Below are 25,086 nucleotides of genomic sequence, written 5' to 3'. Positions count from 1 at the left end.
GAATTGGTCTAAAGTACAGTTCTACTGTGTGCTGGATTGGTCCCAGATTTCACAGCCCTAGGTGGCCAGGCTGACACAGATCTCCACCAGCGCCTGCCACATGAAAGCCAGTTTTCTAAGGACAGACAGCACCAGAAAATCACAGTGCCTTTCCACATGCCCACCCATCCTCATGGGAGCTGAAAGCACTGGCTGCCCATGTTTTGGACAGATGGCTGGCCCATGGAGCAGGTGTGGCCAGATGGGCTGCTTTGGGAACACATTCAGGTAACTCTTCCCTCTGTCTAGTGCATCCCAGGTCCATCTGTCCACATGCAGCCTAGAGGAGGAGTAAGGTACCAACATCTGCATTGGTGGTTGCAGGTGTTCTGGAAACTGTTCCCAGAGGAGCCTGTGGCTACGCTGAGTGTCATGGTTGCTTCTCCAAGGCATCATGTGCTTTTCTGTGTCAGGTACTGTGCAGGCACCCCTTGCACTGAAGACCTCCAAAGTGCTGCTACTCACATGAATCATCTGGTGCCCAGACTTACAGAGTGGAAGCCCGTAGGAAAGCCAGGCCTGACTCTTGCTCTCCAAAATCCCAGTTAATTTTTTGTACCTCATCCTGTCCTTTCTGACCACCCTCTCCAGCAGGCACTGATATCTCCAGTGTGTTTAAGGAAGCCATCAAGAGCAGCTCAGTCCCCCAGATTAAAGGGGCCAGTCTGCCATCCTCAGTTGAGAGTAAGTTGCAGGAAAAAGCAGGATCTTGAAAAGTCTCCTCTGGGCACCAGGAAGGAGCCTCAGAGCCATGACACTCACCGCCCGATAGATATGGAAAGAAGTGGCAGCTGGCATTAAACATCCCTCAGCAAAACAGCTAAAAGGGTTAAACTTGCACTTACTGACAATCAGCAGGTTGCCCTGATGCGAAACTACTGATCTGGGTGCATATGCATGTTCAGATCTGGTGAGTATCTTACCTACAAGAGGGCACTGAGAGCACCCAAAAATGCCTTGTTTGACCAACCTGCAGCCTCGGCTTGTGACCAGGAAGAAAATGCTTTTTTTCTCCCTCTTTCCTTACCTGGAGGTGAAGAACTCAGCCATCCACCACTAAGAGAGAAAAAGCAGCATCTCAGAGGAATTAGGCAGACATATCTTCTTCTCCCCCTGGAATTACCAAAATGCACTTTCTGTCACAGCCCCAGCCTGTGCCAGGCCCTATAGCAGGCAGCACAGCTGCTTGGGGTCTCAGATAGCATCCCCTGATGGTGCTGGTTCAGCCTGACCTTCCTGCCAGGCCCCTTCTCCTGGACACAACCTGACATCAAATTAAAATAGAGGGACTTTTTTTTAGGGGGAGGCAGGATGTGACACTCCTCTCCTGTGTGCATCACCCCACCTGTGTCAGCAGAGCAATCCCTCTCCTCTGGGAAGGGTGGCAAAGGCATCATACATGCAGAGCAGAGCTGGCAGGAGGCTTTGGTGGCTCCCCCAACCCGTGAAAATTGATGTAAAATATTTACGGCCAAAGCCTACGAGTGCACATGGCTGGAAATGAGTGGTCTAAAAATAAACCAGCCAGTGAAAAAGGAGAGAGAGACAGGCAATTGGAGAGAAAATTGAAGTGGTGTAACTGCCTCCCAATATAGAACACAATTATGGGAATCAAGGGGCATGTTGAACAAGAAATCACCACAAGAAATTATGAGGCTGCCATGTCTCAGCAGATGCAGAGCATCACAGATACCTGCAAACCATAGAGCTGTAAAACATCCACCTGTATAGGGCAGGGCTGGGCAAACCTGCAGCTCCTTCTGCGGAGGGACCCAGAGAGCAGACCGTGATGCTGATGCCTGGTGTGGGTCAGCTGCACTGAGCACACCCCAAAATTTGGCCACATCATCGCTCTGCACCCCAGCCCAGAGCGCAGCAACAGGAGGCCCTAGAGCAGCAGCCTTCTTGCAATGCAGATGCTGCTGTGCCAGCCCTGGGGTCACTTCTCCATGAACAGAGCTCACCTGTTCACAGATGCTGAGGTGACAGGCAGGGAGATGGGGTGACTTTGGGAACCCAAAGGCTCCCCATCTCTCTTCTCTATGTGGCTGGATTCCCCAGGGATCCTTCCCCTCAGTGATCTCCTACATGTGTCCCTCTGCCCTTTCCTATCCATCTCACCACACTCCAGGAGCTGCTGAAGGAGATAAGTTGGGGGACTAAAGGCAATGGGGTCACAGCTTGTCCCAAGAGTAAAGGAAGGGTGGAGAGCTGCATGGTACTGCTGCTTTCAGCCAGTAGGGCTTGGAGCTGTGCAGAAGTGGGGCATGATGTGCCAAAAGGTTACACAGCAAATGTCAACCAAATCATGACTTGACCCTAGCACATTTATGTCCAGTCCTAGACATTTAAGAACTCCTTTGCATATTACTGTTCCATCACATGGGCCCCTTGCCAGGAGGGCAGAATCCTTTAGTCTAACATTTTAGGAAATCACTGTTGAGATGCCTTTATTTAGGGTGAAGTGCTGAGCCCTCTGTTCTGACTGGAGTTCCCACAGCATATGTGATGGATGTTAGGGGTGGCCTGTGACCAGTCAGGTCAGCTCCGAGGCAGTGGACATCCTGAGGGTGTTTGTTGGGGCAGAAGCAGTCGACTGTGGGTGTGCTTAGCCTGGACTTCAGCATGGACGACTTCTCTCATGGCTCTGTGCGTTCCTACGGAGTCGCGTCAGACAGGTGTGTAGTAGATCCCTCTTCTACCATGTGAGTTCAGCTGGGACTTTTGCACACCAGTTCGTCACTGAGCAGGAATGAGTGATTGGGGCCCAAGCTGGACTAAGCCTCAAAAACTGTGCTTCCTGTGAATGTACCATATTCTCGGTGATTCTCCTACATGGGGGCTAGCCAGAGACACAGACCTGCCGTGGAAGAGCTGAAGAACGGACCTATTTTGTAGGTGGGTAGATGTTGCACGGCAGCACAGCACTTGCAGCATTGGACCCAACATATGTCCATTATACTGCAAAAATCACTGAAATCAGTGCCAGCATGTGAAGCACCTGCCATGCATCTTGGCCTTTCTTGACAGAACAAAAAGCTTTCACAGGTAGGGTGAAGGGGGAACTCCAGGTCTGCAGGTGGAGAAAGAATGGCATTCCCCCCGGAAACTCGCCGGTAACATCCATTCACCTCAGTAAGCCTCAACTCCTGAGCCCTGCAGTGAAGGTCAAATGTCTATGCCACGTAGAAAAACACCTGCCTCTGGATCTCTACAGGCAGAAAGACGTTTACAGAACCAGAGCATCATTCATATGAGGAGAGGCTGAGAGAGCTGGGATTGTCCATCCTGGAGAAGAGAATGCTCAGGGAGACCTTATCCATGTGTATAAATACATGATGGGAGGCAATGAAGAAGAGGGAGCCAGACTCTTCCCTGTAGTGTCCAGTGACAGGACAAGCAGCAATAAGCACAAACTAGAGAAAAGGAAATTTAGTCTGAACAGAAGAAGACACTTTTTTTGGTTTGAGGGTGACCAAGCACTGGCAGACATTGCCCAGAGAAGTTGTGGTGTTGCCATCCCTGGGGATATTCAAAACCTGACTAGGCAGAGTCCTGGGCAACTGGCTCTGCGTGAGCTGGTTGAGCAGAGGAGTTGGACCAGTTGACCTCCACAAGTCTATTCCAACCTCAACCTGTCTGTGTATGGTACCTGTCACAGCTCCCCATCTGACCCTCAGATTGCCTGACATTAATGGACCCACAACTTGTTCTTTCTTATTTTATTTATAATATAAAAAATGTTCAAGTGTTAAACAGTCGAGAGTTCTGACATTCAGACAATCCAGAGCAAACTTTGACAATCATCTTATGACAAATTAGCAGAGTTTTCTATCTGACCCCATCATGGGTGAGGAATAGAGGGTTTAGTTACTTTATTGCTAAAAGTTAAATGAAATACACTGTCAATTGTTGTATTATCTTCTCAGTCACAGCTTCACCATGCATCCAATCTACAGTATCTGAAATGCAAAGGACATGCAGAAGTAAAAATATAAAAAGAAAAAAGTCAGGCTACAATGTAAACAGGTTTGCTGCAGAGAACTGAGGAGAGAGGGGCACTTCCATGGGGGATGCTCTGCTGCCTGGACACGCAGGACTGTCTCTTTGAGCCACAGAGCTGATGGCCAGAGCCGCTCCGAGTTTGGAAACACAACGTCCATCATCAATAGCAAGACGTGACGGTAACAACTGTCTTTACAATATATGGCACAGCAGTACAGAAGAATCCGCTCCCTGGGTTGCCCCACACAGGGCCCTTCCCGGCCAACGCAGGGGTGACAAGGGGGGCCAGAAGTGCTCAGTCAGACTCCCATCAAACCCTGAGGCAGAGTGGCTGGCAGCCACCTGGTACAGCATCCAGGGCAAGGCGCAGCCACGCTGCACGGCGGGGCAGCCCTCTGGGCGTCCTCCCAGCACTGCCAGAGCCATGGCCAAGCATGGCACATGGGACACCACGGCCCCAGCAGCCCTACAGCATCATGGCACACGGCACCATGGCCAACGCCGCGCCGCAGCTACGCTGCTTGGTCAAGGTGATGCCGCGGCCAGCACGGCACCAGTATGGCAATGGAGACCGCTCTGGTGGGACCACCATGTAGTGCCGTCTGCCTGCCAGGGCTGGCTTCAGTGAACTGATTCAACCGTATACCTAGCAGGGTATTATTTCACCACATTCCTACGGGTGTCTGCCTTGACTCCAAACCTCTGACAACCCAACTTCAGACCCACAAGTGAAATGGCCAAAGGTTGAGAGCTATATTGTAAGGGCTGCTGCTGCTGTGTGATTTCATTTTCTCTTCCTACCTGTGTGGCAAAAGAAACATTATTTCTGCATTTCAGTATGGTGCTGTTGGGTTTCTTTTACTCCTGATTTAAGTACAAGTATTTTACAGGGCAAGACAGATCCCCATTAGACATGATAATGGAAATGCTCCCACTCATGTCCTTGATGTATGTTTAAATGATACCTTAAAGAATAACATCATTAATAGCAGGGTACGGGGCAAAGTGGCGAGGCTGTTTTCTTCCAACAGAAGAGCGCCCTTGTGACAGGATGTCTCCCAAACAAAAATCTATGATCTTAAAAATGCTACTGAAACAGAATCCTCGGCATGAATCCCAGCACTAGCATACAGCAAAAGGCACCACGATAGTTTTGTTTTCTATTTTTAAGTAGTCAAAAATTGGCCCACTTTTTTTAAACTTTATTGTTTTCTTTTCTTTTTTTTTTTTTTTTTTATTCTTTTTTCTCGGAAGCTGTAAATCAAGACATTACATATAAATAGAGTTTCCCTATAAAAAAGTCATTGTCGTTAGCTATTATAAGACAACTTTGCTAAAATGAAAATAAAACATTTTATTTGTTATATTTTTTCCCTCTTTTATATAAAATAAAAATATTTATTTTTGTTTTGTTTTGTCTCGTCTCCCTCCTCAGCCTCCTCCATGCGGGTTACGTCTGTGGGCGCGTGAGTCTGAGAGGCGCCTAGAGAGGATCTGGGTCCGGTTTGGGTGTTGTATGCGCCAGGCTGCTGGGCCCACTCTCCCCGTGAGTGCTGTGTCTGCTGCAGGAGTAGTGAGTCCGGCTGTCGCCTGGCCGGTGGAGCGGCGGCGACTCTGTGTGCACTGCCTCATTGTTCTGAGTGCTTAGGAACGGGGTGCTCTCGGCCACCAGCTCCTCGTCAGACTCGCTGTAAGAGGCGCTGCTCAAGGAGAAGGAGTCCCGGACGGCTCTGGCTCTGTGAGGGATGTGCCCATTCAGTTTGGATTTTTTCCACCGCCTGTTGCTGCTGGCTGTTTTCTTTGGCTGCTCTAGCGCTGTGACATACTCCTGCGTCGTCTCGTACTCGTCGTCCTCCGTGATGCGGAAGGGGCTGGAGGGCAGGCTCCCCATGCTGTCATTTAGGTAGGTCTTCCTTTGGTAGTAGCTGTCGTACCTCTGCGTGTCCTGGAAGGGGAGCTGGTACCGCCGTAGAAGGGGCTGCTGTTCCTCCACACGGAAGCTGATGGGGGCCGCCGGCGGCAGGGATACGGCATGCGCTGAGTTGGGGGAGGTGATCTCAAAGGTGGGCACCTGCGTGGCCATTGAGTAGTGGAAGTCAACAGGCGACAGGCGTGCTGGTGTGGTCAGGGCTGACACGTACCTGAAAAAAGCAACACCTCTGTTTAGACACTGAACAACCCCAAAAACCTCCAGATGTGCCCGTGCTCTGCTGAACACCGGCGCAGGGACCCATGAGGGCTCCAGTGCACCTGGTCCTGGAGCTCGGCATCTCATGGGAAACCAGGTGGAGGGACCTTGCACTGCTGTGCTGAGGGAGCATGAACTGCTGGCTTCAGTGAGTGCTTGGGCACCATGCACTGTGCACCCCAGGACTGCCTCTCCTGAGGGTCTCAGTGGGCAATTCTCACCCTGCATCACTGCAAACCTTGCAGCATCTCCCAGCAGGCTGAGTCAAGATTTGCCAATTGGTGTCCCCGCTCCTTTCAAGCTGCCCAGGCTCCCTTGCTCATCTGGTGCCTTTTTACCTGTGTGTCTTGTGAAGTATGAGACATCTGTACAAGCTGGGTCAGCCTGCCTGAATGGACTGGAGAATGGAATGAAAGAGCAGGAAATGCTGCCCCATGGACACATCCCACTGCCTTGAAGGGTAACTGCCTGAAAGTGGCCAACCAGGGTCACCCACAGCTACGCACAAAGGGCTGAAGCAAGGGTGGAGATGTGTTTCTGTGCCATAAGGAACCAGCCTTGGCTGCCTCTCACTGGCTGATGGTGTCTCAGCTCCACAGTTGTGTTCTCCAGAAGGCTGGGTCACACAGAGCCTTCTCCCAAGGCTGTGCCCACATAGAGCACCCCTGCTCACCTTGCCACCCAGGACAACACTGAGGACGCAGATCTTTTCCCCATATATTTGAGGGCCAGACCATGCTTAAGCTGCCAGCCCACCAAGCTGCACAGGGTGTGCTCTCAGGAGTTTTTCTTTGCCAGTTGCTGACTGCAGCCAGGTATTTTCTGCTCCTCTCATCCCCGTGCACCAAACCTACATTGCCACCAAATGAGCAGGGTGCGGTGCTTGCTGCTGCTCCTACCAGAGTGGCCTCCTGGAGTAGTGGCTTCCTCTGGTAGGACCAGAGTTAGAATTTCTCCAGTGCTACTACAGGACTGCTGCTCTAGGGCTGGGCAAAGGCATTTTAGTGTGTGGCCCAGAGGGCATAGCTCGCCTCTGCTGTGCCAGGGCGGCACCACGCAGTGGGGTCTGACCTCTCGCTGTGCGGTGAGTCCCGCAGAGAATCCACTGAGTCACGATATTGTGTCATGGGCCTCCGCGAGTCCTCGATGCAGAAGGCGGCCCCACGGCGAGCCCGTGCCTCCACGCATGCAGGGCTGTTGCATTTACTGGTTCCCACCGAGGACAGCATTATCCCAGACTGGGAATCTGAAGTCAGACTCTCTGTCCGCTCCAAGCTCCAGGTGTGGCTTTCATGTCTGTGGACCAAACCCCATATAGGCAGTGAGCAAGGAATTCCCACCAATGTCTTCTCCAGAGAGCTGCATCCAGGCACAGCTCACAATCTGCTCTGCACTGGAGTCCCCTTTCTCTCTCTCACTAGGATACATCTGACCAGGGATGCCCAACTTCCCACCCTTGCCTTTGATTTGACTTTCTTTGCTACTTCTTAGAGATACAATCAGAGGGTAAAGAAAGGCAAACCAGTGCATAACAGGTATTTATCACACCACCTCCTGGCGTCTAGGGACAGGATGGGACAGCCTCTGGAAGGAGGCCAGGGAAATTCTGCTTTGTGCTTGCAAAGTGTTCTGGGAGCGGAACAAAGCACTGGCTATGCCAAGGCAAGTCCACAAAGGATCTTCAAATGTGCCATCTGCACTGCCAAGTGACAGCCCCTTCGGTAATGCACTCAAAACGCACTCAAAATTACTTTGACATCAGCAGAGAAAAGCATACCGAAGGTAGATCTAGATGCTCAGTTTCCATTGTTTTACAAAAGATTTTGGCAGCAAAACGCTTTCAGGGTGCTAGACAAAACCTATGTCTATACCTTGGCTGAGCACTTGGACCTCCACCTGCCCTAGTCTTGGTGCAAAGAAGACATCCCACAAGGACCTACCAGGGACACAGGGGGCCATGCACACAGCAGGGGCCCACCTGCACCACGGCCACCAGGCTGGGCCCCCTCCGTGGCAGAAATACGGGATCCATTAGAGCAACAGCTCTGATCTCCCAAACTGCACCAGATGGATGTGTGCCAGCAGAGGATTTTGGGTGGGGGTTTGCAGAGGAGAGCAGGCCTCATTAAGACTTCCCAAGAACTTTTTAATTGTTGATGGCTTCAGGCACATGCTTGGCTGCAACCCCTCGTTTATAGTTTCAAACGGTGTCCTCATTAGAGGTACTGATCAAGTAAAATGGAGCCTGATTATGCCAGTAGTTCGCCTCTGGCATGACTTCAAGAAACACCTGCTTGCTGCACTTGACTCAGGAAGATTAGGTGGCAGGTAGCCAGGACCAGAGGCTATGCAAGGTAGGTGCCTCCCCACAGCTGCGGTGTGTTAATGCTGCCCTCCAGACACACCTTTTCCTCTTCAGGAGGTGCCCAGAGATGGCCCTTCAGTCCCAGGACTTTGAGGTGAGCACAGAAGGCTGGCAAGGTGCAGCTCCACAGGCACAGGAGGCTCTGTGCCCTGGCCCAAGCCTGCACACACCCAGCCAGGGTTGGCCTGCAGCATACACATTCAAAAACACCGGGAAAACACTGTGTGGCTCACCAGGGGTAGGATTTTCCCGGACAAATGCAGTCATCCCCAGCAAGCCATTCTTGGCTCCCTGTCTACTTGTTTGAGTTCTAGCCAGAGAAGTCTGGGATGGAATTCACCTGGAATCCTAAGTTCAATATCTGAAGTTGATCTGATGCATTGTACACTAAGAATGCAAGCTCATCCCTGATGAATGGCCGAACCTTGAAGAAACCTGCCAGGAGCCATCTTTGAGCTTTAGCTGAAAGGATTCATTGCTCCCTGGATGAATGGAGACATCAGGCTAATGAAGTAAGTAAGCCAGGACATCTTTTGCTTTGTGAAGTCAATGCAGTGTGATCTATACGTCATTGTCAGGCTGTAGATATGCCCCCCCTGTACCTCACAGTCACTTTTCAAAGGCAAGTTTCTCCTAGAGAAACACTGTCATTGGAAGAAGCACAAGAGAAGGCACCTGAAAATCCAAACCCAAAACAGCACAGGACTTTCTCTAGAGCATTTAAAGGACTTTTCCAGATGTCATAAAAATAGGGAAGCTCCATCAGCAATTTAAATGCACTCAAAACCCATGAGGACTTCAGCTTCTGAGACATGTTGCTCTTCCCCTGATGGTTATTTTGAAATGTTAAAAAAAAAAAAAAAAAGCCTCATCTTGTGTAGCAAGAATTATTGGTACTTTCCTGATAGCCTCAGTGTTCCTGAGAACTTCAGAAAGATTTCCGGTGAAAGAGGTGCCACCACCACAGAGGCTGAGATTCTAACATAAGTTTCTGGACTGAGATAAATTGCACACGAGCATTTTTTTCTGGTAAAAAACTATGACTCCCAAGTCAGACCCTAACTTTGAGGAACTGGACAAAACATTTTGTGATATTTTGTGTACTTTGCCTTCCACAAAGCAAATACATTCTATATATATCAAGCATGAAACAAATAACCTGTGTGTGCTTAATGAATTATTACAGGTGTCCAGTGTGGTTACAAACACAACTTGCAAAACCTTTCTTAGATGCATCCTCCTGTTTGTGTCTGTTCAAAGCATGAAAGCAAAACTTAATTTCCTCCTAGTTTCCAGCTACGTCATTACTGCACGTTCCTGCTGGCACCTCATTGCAGTTTGAGGATCACACCTTTCCACACCTCTCACTAACTAGCTGTGCCCACAAAGACCCGCAGTGTCAGCATGGCCTGTATCCCAGTGTGGTGCCAAACATCAAGTAAAAACAGAAAGGGAGATGAAAGGAAAACCTTTCACTGGCTTTGAATCTCACAGCATCCTAAGGAAAACAGCAGGAGAAAGTTCAGGGGAATAATGGTATACATCACCTCTGGCTGGACGTTGGAGTGGCTGTGGAGCAGTGATGAGATGGGGAGCAGGAGTGACTTCCCGAAAAGGTCGTCTCTGTTTCCCTTCGGATCACATGCTCGGTGGCAGAAACATTCTTAGAAATATACTGTAAAATATGAAGAATAACACAGATCAGCCACCAGCTTGCCAATACTGCCACAGCCGAATTCAGATGGCTTGATTGTTTCTGCTGAAATCAGATGAGGATTGAGTGAACTCGGCAGCTCTCCACCCAACAGAAAGAAACAGGGGGGCTGGAAGCTCTTCTCTGCTCCTGCACTTTGAACACTGGAAAAGGGCCATGGCACGGGGACTGCAGAGGATATGAAGAGCCAAGGAGTTCGCCAGAGGATGGTGGTACCACGTGTAGCTACTGAGCAGAAAAACATCTCTGCTCACATGAAGTTATACACCCAACAGAGTACCAGTAAAAAGGCGACCACATGAGATCTGACAGAGATAGGAGTTCTGCAGAAACACCAGGTGTAATCCAAATATTTATGATAAGATACTCATCTAACAAGCACTGCTTTTCACCAGGACATTAAGGTCTCAGGGGGAGTCAGCACGTTTGGGCCAGAGGGCTGTGGTTCTTAGAAATTCCTTTTCCCTCTTCCTTCATGGCCAGGATTCACCCTAGCTGAATTTTAACATCAAAAGGGTGACCCAGAAGAGCTTGTAACTGGGTTATTGTACTCATTTCCATCAGTATTTCTCTTTTGTTTGGCTCTGCTTCCCCCTCCCTTTTTCTGACCCCTTTCAAAATGTCTTGGTCCAAGGCATGTTGATGATCCATGCTATTGAGTTTATGGAGTTTGATGGGGAAACTCATGTGACTGAAGTCATGAGAGCGGCTGAACTGCCCTCCTGGATCTCGTCCTAAATTCTTAGATCATTCCCACTGGTGTGACACTGGCACTCCACCAGGACATCCCACCTTGCCCAGGATGCAACTCTTGGCACAGGCAGGTGGGTTAAAGTGGTGCTGACCAGTTCACCATGACATGCTTCAGCACAGCATGGTCACTGCGGCGACTCTGGGCACCACTGTGCTGATTGCACTGGTCTTGCTGTGAAGTGGGGCTTCGAGGAGTGGCTTAGTAAACTGGAAACATCTCTCTTACAGGAAAATGGATTCTTCAAAATAAGCCTGTGCCCTAATCTCATCCTGTGCTTCAAAATAAAATCTATTTGCCTTCAGATGTCGGTTCTGGAAATGTTTCTATGCAGAATCTCATCTTTTTGTTCAAAATTGTTAATGTTTTGCTCCTCACGCACATGCACACAGGTGTGTAAGCATAGACATCCATGTCAAATCCTCAGTGGAAAATAGGCACTCAGTAACATGCAGGGAGATGGAGACAAAAGGTCTTACATCGGCCATTTGGATTTCCTCAGGATCCAAACGCGGATGGCTTGGCCCGTTTGCAAGGCTTCTGTTCTGATGGGCAGGGCACATGTTCTGCCGTAAGTGATTATGCATTTGTTTTCTTTGTTTCCTTTAAAACAGAAAGCAAAAAAAATCTATTAGGAAGACTTATCTCATGGGGCTCTTTGGCCCCAGAGACACCTGGGGGTTGCAGATGATAGAGAAGACATGTCTCAGACACACTTGATGTTGCAATGGTGTTTGTGAAAAGCTGCAAATAGGAAGAAACAAGGCATTCAACATTTGCCACCTTCTGCTGCTTTTTCAAAAAAAGGTGAACATTTCACATCATGGGTAATTTGGGAAGCTGGGTCCAGTGTTCCCTTTTGCAAGACAAGGCCCAGCACGATGCAGTGGAGCCAGAGTCACCATGGTGCTGGGGGCAGAGGAGAAAAACGGGGAGATGGAAAGAGGAAGCAGGTCCTGGCTTGGTTCTCATGGCAGGGCACTTGACTTGTCCTGCATTAAGCACAAAATGACAAAGTCTGCACATGCCCGTGGAAGGGCATCCACTCCACAAGACACCCCCTGTCCTAGGGCACCCTGAACTGAGGTGAGGTGCAGGGAAAAGGTGCTGTCCAGGCAGGGAAGGCTGGCCATAAAAGAGGTCCCCAAGTCTCTTGTTCCATCAAGATTGCTCTGAAAGTCCCTGAAATGTACCTAGCTGTATCCACAGTGTGCTTCTGCTGTCAGGAGATGAGCTGCTGGCTTAGGGGCCACCTTTTTCAAGTAACACAGCATCACCTGGCTGGGCAAAATGATTCTGATTCAGCAGATAAACAAATGGTTCCAGGAAAACATCCTGCTCAGGCACAGCATGGTAGATGGCTTCACTGGCCTCCTTCATGACACCTTCCTGGGAATACCACAGTACAACATCTCTTCAAAACAGCATTTGGGTGAAGAGCATGGAAGCATGAGCACTGCCACTTAGTAACCTCTGGCCAGTTGTTGTCTGTTAACCACCCATACTCACTTGGTTTTACAGTAAGCTACCACACAGACGATGCCCACCACAAGCAAGGCAACACAGATTCCCGTGATGGTTAAAACTCTCTTCTGGTAGAGCTCTTCTGCTTCTGCAAATGGAGAGAAACAAACCAGTTACAAATGGGGTCCAGCACCGGGGATGCGTCTGGCTGCACAGGAACCAGCACTGTGTGTGTGTAAGGTGGAAAACAGGGCTGGGTCAGACCTCCTACCAATCCAATGCCTGTCTCTAACAGCTGCCCCAAACCTGAGACCAGCTGGCCCAGCCTTACTCACCCCTCAGGAGACCTTCACTCCTTTTGTTTCTCTGCACCTTTGCCCTCTCTTGCTCAGTACCTCACCCCTTCTGCACTCAAACGTGTTTCTCGCTTTCTCTTCTTTTCCCGCAGCATCACTTGGAGACTAATCTCAAAAAGCCCCACAACTCTCCTCTCCCTTCCAGCAGATCCCCCATTCTTGGTAACTTAGCAGCCTACCAAGGAATTCCCCAAGCATCCCCCACTCACCAAGTACACGTATGCCTTGTGATGCTCTCATCACAGGCTCTCTGTTCTGATGGACTCAGAATGCCTTTTCCTTGCAGCGGCTGCATGCCCTGGAGCTCAGCAGTGTGCTAGAAACCACCGAGCAACAGGCCCCAAAGCATGTAGGTGCTGAAAGGGACATCCTAAAACAGTCAAAAGGCAGAATGAGGATGGAATAGTGATAGTGCATTAGACAAAGAAAAGGGAGTGGAGTAAATACAGTAACCAATTACAGTTATGGATTTTTAATGAAACCCTAGGAAGCGATTAATTCCATTGCACCAGGTAACGCAGATGCACACACAAAATTAAAGCAGCACGCTGCTGCTTCTCTCAGATATCACCATTTGTCATGGACCACCTTTCAAACCAGAAAAATCAGTCACTTGCATCAAAACCCAGACCATGCTGGAAGTGAGGTAATGAATTCACATCAATCAAAGCTCCAAGGAAATGTTAGCATATTGCTTGCAGTGTAACTCAACTATACCTAGGCAGCAATAGCACAACAATGACACCTCTTCCTCTGTGGCCACACCAGAGCAGATGCTCTTCTCGGTGACATCCAGCAATCTCCACTGACCTTTGACTGAGAGAGACTCAGTGTTCAGCTTCCATGAGCCTTTTAGTTCAGCATCTACAAACGATGTCCTCATGGCCCCATACTATGTGTTGATGGGGTTACTGGGGTTTGTGCCTTCTTTAATATTAATGGAAATATTTTTTTCATGAGGCAATAAAACTCATGCTATGGTTGCTGTGCTCAGCATGGTTCCCGATGCCACACTAAATACCTTGAATGGAATATATGATATCCCCAGTGCTACCAAATAACGAGAAACAAAATGAGAAGAGAAACAGCTCTGGTCCTGGAAACCTCTGGGACTTTAGCAAAAAAGCAAGGGGGAAGCAATGAAACATTTCAGATAACTGAATAAAATTGTCTGAATAAAGCCAATTTCAGCTTGTCATTTTAGGAAGGAAAAGAAATTTTTGGAAGAAAAAAAAGTGATAGGAAAAATTTATCTCTTTCTAACTCTCAAAATGGGAATGAAGACTTGCTAAACAAGGGCTGAGTAATGACAGCCCTGGCATGAAGATGAAAAACATCATCAGCAGAGTTTGCTTCATGACTGTGCTGCAAAACTACAGTTTAAAGGAATACATATCCATCCGTTTTGTCTGTGCACTGGCCTTTGGCTTCATGAGGTGCTCAGGATGCCGGTGGAGTTGCCAGGAAGACAATGTCTCACCATTCACTAGAGAGGTGAGCGACTGAGACTCTCCCAGATTCCATCTCCACAGTGCTGTGGACTGGGAATGACGGGTCACGGATCTCACTCAGGCTGAAATTTACTGTGCTGCAGCAGCTTCACAGTTGGCTCCAACTCCTCAGAGCCAGAGGCTGTACAGCCTGTGACCTGCTCACAGAGGGGCGTTTGGGTGCTGGCTGACCTTACACTCCTAGTGTTTTACTACAAGGAACCAAGTGGAGATGGCATGGGGAAAGAACTCGCTCTGGGGTGAAACACCTCCTTGAGTGGTGTGTGTCCCTTGCACAGATGCCCCATTGCAGGCATCAGCAACCATGGCAGACAAGTTTTCTTGCTCTTGTACACCTCTGGGACCTAAATTCAGCTGTACAGCTTTTTCCTTCAGACCAGAGTTTCAGAGATTTTATCAGAATCAGGAAAACCAGCTAGGATCATGTCCTGGTTACGGATAGCACTGGGCGAGAATTTTCCTACCACTCAGCAAAAACTACTTTTACCAAAAAAAACCGCTGGGCAGGCGGTCAGTTTTCACCATGGACCCAGCCAATTTTTGTGAAGATACTTCACCAGCTATGTTTTTGGCTACAAAGACTTTTTTTCCTTTGAATCATGGAGGAGGGAGAAAGAACAAAGCCATAAAAAGTATGGCTTTTTTTTTTTTTTAACTTATTACCTATAGGACAAAATTCTTCTCCTAAGGCTCAAATTACATCTTCTGTTCTGGTGATCATGTCAGTATGGGACCCTGACTCTGGCATGTCTGACTGTTCTTAACCTTCACCTGAATTGCATGGGGAATGTTTCAGTTCATCAGAAATGCAGATTTAGCCTCTCCGTCTTGAGCTGACAGCTCGGCTACATGAAGCAGTGAAGTGTGAGGCTGTGCATCACTGCTGCAAAACTAAAAATTAAATGACCTGCTGATAGTAATTTGGCTTGGCTCCTAACATCTCATTAAAGTTGATACTTGATAACACAGCGACTTCAAGTTGCACAAAACCATCTCAACAGTGACAGATAGAAAAGAAGAGAATGCACACTACAGTTTTGTATTTGAGAAGGTAAGATCCTGGAGCAGGACTTGTCCATTTGTGTCTCTATGTTCTACAAACACCAGGTCTTCATCAGCAGCATCGTCACTCTACAGCAGCAAACACTATGAACAAACCATGTGGTGCCACATAATGCCGACAGAATCACAGTCCAGCCATGGGTGTCACAGCAACGCATGAAAGTGAAAGACGAATGACAGAGAAGAGACGACTGCAGACTGGAAACGGGATGTGTGCGGTTCTGTGATGACATTAAGAATGGATGAGGAAAAGGACAAAAGGTCAACAAAAAAGGGATGTCAAAAATCCTCAATTTTAAAGTTTATTTAAGTGTATTAGCATTAGCAGCACCACTTTCTCTGAAACACCTGACCACAAAATGCACAGTTTCTGCAGCAGGGAAGAACTGCTTGGGGATACACACCAATCCCAGGGGATCAGGCATGCAAAAACCGGAGAAGACAAGTTTCTTCAGCTTCAGTTAGTGCACATCCCTCTACCTCAGGGACCAGAGAAGACATTTTAGGATCCAGAAGTGAAAGACTGGTGTCCCCGTACATCTAGCAAATGGAATTGAAGCATCTTCATGTGAAGATCTGCTCTAGCTGGAACTGCTGCGTCAATGTTCTTAAGGGATAAAGACCAATCTCTCTGCTCTCATCTGGCCAAGCCCTCCCTGCAGTTGGCCTGTAAACTCAAGGGAAACCTAGCCTCAAGGATCTGATTTCCCAGATGCTTATTCAAGAGATACTTGATATGTTTCTAAAAACAGACTGAGGAGAATGGAAGAAAAATAATAAGATTATGAGCAACTGGGCAGGAGCAGGTAATTGCCCAAAGGGGATATTTTTAAAAGCATTTAAGTTACTGCAGTGTTTTTCCAAACTTCAGCTTGCCACCATGATGCTCAACATTACACCCTCCACTCTCATGGAAGACTACTGACTTCCCTGGGCTCACTGTTTTCTTAGACTGACGGATCTCATGCCACTTTTCTTGGAACAATTTCCTCCCAGTCAGCAACTGAAATATGCCGCTAACCTTTGGGAGGAGGGATGGCAAAGCTCGTTCTGACCCTTCGTAGGATCCAGTGGAGGTTAGTGCGATTTCTACAAAAGCTCTGATCTTCATAAAACTTGCCTTCCTGTTCCTGGAATGCCTTCCCAAGTGGTGCCTGCTGGCAACCTTTTGGATGGACACAAACTCCAGCTTTTCAGTTAAATACACAAACGCATGTTAAATGAGGAGACGTATGGCAATTGTAACATCCCAGTCACGCCACACACACCAGGCTGCTGTTTGAAACAAAGAAAAAAGTGCTGCTAAAAATACACATGCATTTTTATAGGTTTACATTTAAATTTTGTGTTTTGCTTTGTTTTGTTTTGTTTTGTTTTCAATCCAAATATCTATCTTGGTGCCAGAGAAGAGAACAGAACAGCTGATTTTTTAATCATCCCATTAAAGCCATAAATATAATGTGGGCAGCTCTTAATGGCTTCTGATTAATAAATGAATGGTTGTTCCATACCCTTTAATTCAAATCCAAGATGCTCTGCCAATGCAGAAAGAAGACAAGGAAGAGAAAGAGAAAAAGAAAAACAGGTCTGTCAGAGATCTCTAATATACAAACACACACACTGTGCAGTTACAGCAGGTTAGCTTTTCTGTAGGCTCAGCAGCAGTTACACAGAAGACAGTGTATGCTTCAGAGCATTTCAAATTCCCACCAGAGCTTATACCTTATGTAAAGAAAGACCCAAACAAATTGCAGTGGAAGTTAATTATGAATTCTTTCAGTTAATTATGAATTCTTTTGAGATGAGCCATGTTTGTTAGTACCTGATGTGGAATTCACAGTTTAGTCAGAAAAAAAACAAAAACAAACAAAAAAACCCAACAAAACAAAAAGAAAAAAGAAAAAAAAAAAAGGTACACTTGTTCTGAAACAACTCCTGACAGGTCAAAACACATATCGACTGCATGAACCTGGTAAAAACCTTTCATATACTTTCTAGAGGCAAAATACGCCCTGCATGGTTTCACATGCCCCGCTCTGCCTGGGGGCCAGTGCACCGAAGAAGAGCACTGGGCAGACACATGTGCAGGCGCTTGCACAGGGCCCTGAGGCCTGCCAGCACAATTCTTCCGTCCGCGACCTCAAGTCTGGTCTGGGATGAAGAGCGTCATCTGGCAGCATCGCCTGTAAATCACCTGATGGTGTGTGGGTTGTGCGAGCTCAGCTCTGGGCAGCACACATCTGCAGCTGAACCACTGCTGCTGCAAGTGATTAGTCGCCCAGGCAAGGCAACGAATCCCTCGCAGATCTAAAAGTGCAAATTGCACTGAAAGTTTCCCTCAAGACTGTGATCTTCCAAATTTCACTTCTGCTGTGGTTCTGCATTGTTTTAGAAACAACAATCATTCTGAAAAAAAGCACAAATTGGAGCATCTGCTTTCAGATTCATACTCATGACAAGTGAGATTGCAGTTCATCTTGCAGAGATAGTGCTAAGTGAAGTAGTTTAGCCAATGAATCAACAGCACAGTTATCCAAAACAGGGATCCTGCATTTTAGTAATTTTCCTGGTGCAGGCATCAACTAAATATAGGTTTTCGTACATAAACATTGAAGTTCACCATACTTACCGTTATACAAAAAAAGTGAGCTCTGCTGTTCCCAATCACCATACACACAAGATTATTTGCAGCTTGGAGATGTCAAGATTTATTCACTACATTTTTTCATAGGAACTGCTTTTTGCTGCACAGAAGTATTGGCTCTCTTTTGCCATGCTGCTCAAAATTTAGGTGGGGGGAAATTAGTACTAATCATCATGGAACATGTAAACACGTTTTCTAAAGCAGGTTCTTCTCTTCAAATCAATGCTGATGTTTGGGGGGTAGAGAGAGCAGGGAGAGCAGGAGTTGGGTTTTAAAGGATTGGGGTTTAAAAAAAATTTGTATAAATTAAAGGCCACAAAACCTGGCTGCCCTCTGTTTCATATCTCACATTTGTGTGAAAGGAATGGCAAACTCCACCATCCCTTTCACAGTCATTTTGTACAAGTTGCAGTGACATGGACACTATGTTGTGGGCAGCAGAGAACTGGACAGAATACACTCATCTTAGACCTCCTGGTTATCACATCTAGCCTTGACCTTTTCCTAAGGCATGCTACCATTACACACCCTGTTTTACCTGACACTATGACAAATGTGTGTAGAGATACGTTAAATTTCATCTATATATCTACAGTATTGATCCATTTGATATCTTCATACTGCCTATACTGCCATATTTCCTCCCTGTTCCAGGATTTGCTGCAACATCTACAGCTACAAATGGATGCAATGCAAAACATTTTCACGGGGTTTTTTTTGCAAACTCAGAAATGCCTGTGCAAACAGAGGTGGTGGGAGGACCTGAGGAAGTTTAGCCTACCCACTGTCCCTCTCAGATCACAACTGCAGTTTCTTTAGGCTCCCCAGCCCCATGGGGCTGGCTCACTGCATCTTAGCTACAGGTTCCCTGAGCAGGAGAGAATCCATTGCAGCACCTGGAATGCATGTGCCTGCCTGTGCCTACAAACCTACTGGTAGCTTTACAGACAGAAGAAGTGTTACCCCAGCCTATGCTCCTGCATCTGATGTCCATGGCCACTCAACACTTCTCTATCATCGTTTCAGGCTACAGACATTGCTTCTGTATCACCCACAACTGAACACATCAAATAGAGAGCCACTCTCTGCTTCCCCTGGATATTAATTTTCTCACATCATCAACCTTCTCTCTGAACTGAACTGCACACATCCTCCCTTGGCCATGGCACGGAGCTGAGCACCTTGAACTGATGTGAAACTCTCAAGAAGTGGGGGCATGCTTTTTGGAAAACTTCAATCCAAATGTGCTTTCTAAAGATGTTGGACTTTTAAGATAGAATCCATTCTTCCTAATGTACTTGTCAATGTTAAGGAAACAATATCTCCTGGCCTCTTTAATGCATTACTTGGCAGTATTATGTTTTTTCTTGTACTTAAAGGCTAAAAGTTAGGCTCTTCTTTGCTGATCCCAAAGGAGACTGGACCAGTAGTTTGGAGATGTTCAAATACCTAACTACTGTATGTATGACAGAAGGCTGTCCAACAGAGAAAGGCAGTGAGCAAGGAAGAGTTGAGGAAGGGAAAAAGGGAAAATGCATGAAAGAGATTACAAAAATGTTTCATTTTCACACTCTTCATCTCAGCTGTAGCACACCTGAATGGGATCCAGGTTGGATCCCATCACCCAGATTGGGACCACTCAGCTGTACAAAGTAGGGCTTGCTGAAGAGTCAAGCAGTGCATGGACCTTACACTCAAGTCCCCCAAACGTTGACATTCAGATGAAGGAGACAGAAAGAAACAATTTAGTTAGATTTAGGTGCTACCAGTAGGGTGAGTAGTCTGTGGGATCACTGTCACAAATTTTGTGGTGGATTTTTTTCTTATCATTGGACAAAAGGCAAAGTCCTACACTTACTTAATTCACAGTGACTTTGTGACTGTTTTTTTCTCTATAATGTATTTTACCTGTTTTAAAAGATGAACAGACAAAAACATCTAATTTAAAATATCCTCATAGCAGTAACACCTCAAGACAAGATGGCTCTCACTGAACTGTACATTTGCAGGATGGTTAAGAAGGAAAAAAGCCTTAATAAACAGCTGTGAAAACTGGGCCTATACTCACATGGACTTCAAGTTGCCCAAGAACATAGTTAAGATGTTTGCTCACTGCAAACATTCATTATTCTCCCCAAACACACTTGGGTCCCTCAGAGGGCTATCTGAGCGTGCTCCAAAACTAAGTGGAGAATTAACATCTGAGGACCAGCAAGACTGAGTATTGATAATAAATTGTACTGACAAGAGTAATACTTGCTGCACCGTGGTCCAGGCTTCTCCCAGGGGGTACAGGGAGCAATGCAAGACAGTCCTGTGATGCTGGGGACAGAGGACACTGTGCTTGTGTTAAGGACTGGGCAATACATGGGAACTCCAAGCACAGAAAGTCTGAAAACACTCCATAAATTGCACAGCCATTTAGCTTGTCCAGTACTGTATCAATAAAAATAACTTGGTAGGCCTCAAGAGTCCAGATACTTAACAATAGAATATTAGCAAGCTGCTGTGGATTAGCATGCAATTAACTTTAAGAGATCCCAAAGGGTAACCTGTACTGCTGTCCAGGGGAGAGGAATAACCCTGTTATGATAAACCACAGACGCCCTGTAATTACTCAGCCACACCACAGCATACTCATCACCCTGTAATTAAGTGGTCAGCAGTTATCGTGTCACTGAAAGGAAGCTGCAGAATGTTTGTGAAGTTTAAAATGCTGCTAAATACTGATTTAGGCTTCAGATGAGAAGAGGTGGAGGAGGAAACAGAAATTTAGATTAAAAAAAGAAGTATTCTTCTGCTTATCTTTTTCATATCACAATTAACAGGTAGGAAACCTTTGCTGAATAAGTGAATTTGAAATGAACAGAGAGGCTGAAATTCAGATCTAGACCTTTCCAGAAGAGCTTGTAGTGGTACATTTATTCCTCTGTTCATGGGGACACATCACCTCAGTGTGAGGAGCAAGCATCCAAACCCCACCTGTCAGAAGGGTCACTTCTACCTGTGAGGGTGATGACCAGCACTCCTCCACCTGCAACCTGGTGACTTAAGAGTGAAGGGCACCATCCCTCAGAAAAATAAGAAGCCTCTGACCTGATAAACCTGCACTGCTCTGCTTCCACAACAGTTCAGTTGGTGGTGCTGAAGCCAGTTTGTGTGCCACTGTGGGAGCATTCAGTTCCATTTCCAGCCCAGAGACCCTGATATAGACACCACGAGCAGAAACAGTTTATATTTTTCTGGCTGGAAAGGCTCTATGAAAGCAAATTCCTTGGAAAGAATGATGGGAAGTCCAGGACATCTGATCTACAGGGAATATGCTATGATAGGGCAAGAATCATGCTGCTGGGATCATTACACGGATCACACCCTGTGACGTGGAGGTGCACACTCAAGAACAGATGGTCGTTCTCATCTTGGAAATATCCATGCTGATCGTCTGTTGTTGGAAGGAATTCGTAATGCCTGTGCAAGGGAAATGTCCTGCCACACAGCTAATCTATCAGGAGCCAGATCCATCACACTATATTTTTGATGGCTACAGTAGGGAGTCCTGGGAGACATACCAAGCTGGGAACTCAGGTTACACTTTCATATCAGTGTCCACTGCAAGCAGAATTGACCAGATAGTCTGCCACTGCAAGACTGACTTCTCAGCTCAAGCTCTTATCTTCCATGTTTCCAGATGACTACACTGAATACTATGCATAAGGGTAGATGTCCTTCTCCCCTTCAAAAAAGGGATTTGATGCCTGAACAACAGATTCTTAGTGGAGCCCAAAGTTGAAGATAAACCCTGCTCTCCCAATGGGTAGCAGAAAACGCTGCTTTGTGCTTCCAAAGCAGACCAGTAGGAAGACTCCAACTAAAAATTCGGTTTGTAAAGAAACCAAGGTGAAATATGGGGTAAAAATTGAGAATATGCTAGTTACACTGTATATGAATGTCAGTTCTATTCCAGGATGTTTACAGGCAGGATACAGACTTCAATTAGGTCACAAAGCAGAAAATTAAAACATTTCACTAAACAAAGAGATGAATGGTATGACAACTGTCCTCCAGATCAGTGACAATTATTTTGGGACATAGCAAAGTTAAGATGAAATTTCAGATTCCACACAAAATACAAGCATAAACATAAAACTTCATCCCAAATTTCTAAATTGTTCCATAAATCACAAATGGGAAGAATCCAAATGCACAGGCTTAGGCAAGGTATGAATGTTCCTGCCCACGATGTTTAACTTTCAGTATCTTGGCCTCATGAAGAGTGAAATAGCTGCCAATGTAATTTACAAAACCTTTACAACCAGCTAGCCCAAAGCCTGGCAATTTATTGGTAAACTTCCAGCAGGGTTTTACAAAGACCTGAAAAGTTCCTTGTAGATGAGAGAAGGCAGAGCTAGATCTTGATCTGATGTAGAACACGCAGCTATGAAATACAGGTGCCAGCACTTTTTTTTTTTTTTTTTTTTTTAATAAAAGGAAGGATGATTCTGGACATGCTTCTCGGTTATGGAAAGAGCTGCTAACCATAGTTGCGTCTATGAAGCTGGACCCAGCAGACATCTGTCAATTGGGTGGGTCTCCAGTACCAACCAGAAGGTCTCATATTAGGTATGCTTCTTGACTCTTCTGTGATATTGCTGAACTTTTCACCCACATGTGCCAGCAGAAGTGAAGATCTGACTGCAAAGGCAAAATGGTTCTGGGTATTCATGCAATGGATTCATTCAGGCTGCAGATAGTTTGTTGTATTAAACTTCTGTTCTCGGTAGTGCATGGACAGCCAGCCAAAGACAGCTGTGATCTGTGACTCTGCAGCTATCTGTAGCAGGGCTCCAGGAGAGACATCTGACAGCTAAACCTGTGAGTTTTTACTCCATACTCTCTGCACTTCTGGAAGATGAGGCATCACATCCTGATGGTAGCACTGGAGTTCAATTAGCCAGATACACATCCTTGGGTGCCAAACCCTCTGCAGTGACTAGGAAGGGGGCCTGGGGTATGAATTTGGATTCAAACCTCTAACACAGATGTTTAAAACCTCACTGAAAAAGTAATGAAGTCTTGCTGCACTACTGCTCCAAAGAGGGGGCAGGGAGAACAAGGGTCAGAAGATGAGTTCATGATATGAACTCAGATTGACAGCATGGTTGGTTACTCCTTGCCTGCACATTCCATCCATTCCTTGTGACTAGGATCAGGAAGGATTCCTGATTTAGGTCACATTTTAGAGTTAGGATCTCCTAGCCCTCTGGTTTCATTGGAGTTACATCATAACTGCAAGATCTAACTCCTGAAACTAGCAGACAATATGACTTTATCATAGTATGTACAATGCAGTATATATATTAATTATATCTGCAACTATAATTGCATGGAGACATAGAACTGTGAAGACCTCGATGTGACAAACACTTTAGTAAGATGATTTAATGACTCCTTACCCGTGGAAGTAATTCTCTGTATTCTCATGTACCAGTGCATTTCTGTTTATATTGTAATTGCAGACAATCACTGTCCTCTCTGTTCAATGCCAATAATTCCCCTTCAGTCTAAATTAAAACTGCTTTAAATGTTTATTTAATGCCCCTCAGTAATATTGTACAGCCTCTTACAGGTTAGTTCCTTGGTCCATCAGCCAATTCCTTATGCATGGATGGAGGAGCCTGCACAGAGACCAACAGATCACTGAAATTTCATACAGACAAAAGGGATCTAACCAGGCTTAAGTCAGCACATCTTAAGTCAGGACATCTTTTTCTTCTCCGTTATGTACCTTTAGTACCAACTATTTTAATCTCAGTGAACGTGCAGTTGTTTGCTCTGACATCTATCCTTCCATCCTTCTGGTAGGTTTTCTGTTCTGATGAATGTGGAAAAGCCATCTATTATACTTCCTAAAACTGACCTATGATAAACAGGATAAAGCTTTTAAGTTTCCCTGTGACACTCTGCCCATACTTCCTGGATGTGGGATTACTATGTGTCAGTGTCTCAAAGGCCCTCATCTGTGTTGCTGTTGCTTATCAGGTTGTTGTCCGTCTGCTGACTGATGGTAGCCAACTGCCTACACATCCCTAGCCACTGCTGCCCCAAATAAACGTGCTGCCTTCGATCTCCTTAGGGTATGAGCCTTGCCAGAAAACAGGCCATCAGGGTGGCTTAGACTAATGCAGACTTAACATAAAGGCAGGCTTAGAGACCCCATACAGTCAGGCACCACAGCTCTGCTCAAAGCGACACCCTGTTAGGCCAGAGCGATGTTGTCTGCACTATGTATCCATTTTCTCAGATAAGGAACAGTTTTACCATGCTTTGCTTTTTCTCCAATATTTCAACACATTTCCTATTACATTTGCATTACAGTGCAAGCAAAATAAAATGTAAACTCCATACAAGCAGATAGGAACCAACCGCTGACATACTTGCTTGAATTCTGCTGTTGCAAATTCCTACCAAAACCAAATGCTATTCATCCAAACAAGGGTCGAGCTAGAGATGCCTCTGAGCTAGTCCAATAATACCATTCCTAGAGAGTTCCTCTGTACCAATCTGTTAGAAAATAGCAACAGTGTGAGTGCAATATAAGAAAAAAACCTCCATCTTTGTATATACCCAGAATGCTTGGCAGTAGGCACTTAGTCATATAGTTGTCACAGCAACATAGAGAAACATCACGTGGGAGAAAATCTATCTAAATTCACGTGATTTTCATCTACATAATTGCAGTTGTCTAGCAGGTATTTCAGACAAAGCTCCAGAGCTACCTGTCACATAGACAAAGATAGCCTGAACTCCTAGAGTACATGGGGAGTTTTACCTAAGCAAAATCTGAATAAGAGTTTAAACTGATGAGGTAGGAAGCTGCTCCCAGAAGGAAGACATACATCTGGGATGATGCTGGGATGCTGCACCTTCTCCATCTCTGGCCCAAATTCAGCAAAGAATTTGCCATATCTTGTCAGTTAGTTCACTCTG

The 25,086-nt window shown here is 46.3% G+C and overlaps 1 protein-coding gene across 6 annotated transcripts in view; it reads right to left on the bottom strand.

The window, feature by feature from the left end:
• Nucleotides 1-3,745: 3,745 nt before the first annotated feature.
• NRG2 (neuregulin 2) overlaps nt 3,746-25,086 on the bottom strand; it is an 89,772-nt gene continuing 68,431 nt past the window's right edge. For 4 of the 6 annotated variants that reach the window (XM_026858048.1, XM_026858049.1, XM_026858051.1 and 1 more), the window contains 5 exons: nt 12,572-12,674; nt 11,542-11,665; nt 10,145-10,272; nt 7,304-7,528; nt 3,746-6,185 (listed from right to left, as the gene is read on the bottom strand). In XM_026858048.1, the coding sequence (XP_026713849.1) occupies nt 5,528-6,185; nt 7,304-7,528; nt 10,145-10,272; nt 11,542-11,665; nt 12,572-12,674 (1,238 nt within the window). In that variant the 3' untranslated portion in view covers nt 3,746-5,527. Of the gene's footprint in view, nt 6,186-7,303; nt 7,529-10,144; nt 10,273-11,541; nt 11,666-12,571; nt 12,675-16,966; nt 16,991-25,086 lie in introns of all 6 variants that reach the window. The other 2 variants (XM_026858047.1, XM_026858050.1) reach the window with 1 other exon arrangement.

The sequence above is a fragment of the Athene cunicularia genome (assembly GCF_003259725.1).
Source record: "Athene cunicularia isolate RWA chromosome 13 unlocalized genomic scaffold, athCun1 chr13_part1, whole genome shotgun sequence".
Lineage (NCBI taxonomy): Eukaryota > Metazoa > Chordata > Aves > Strigiformes > Strigidae > Athene > Athene cunicularia.
This window is presented reverse-complemented; position numbering and strand designations above follow the sequence as displayed.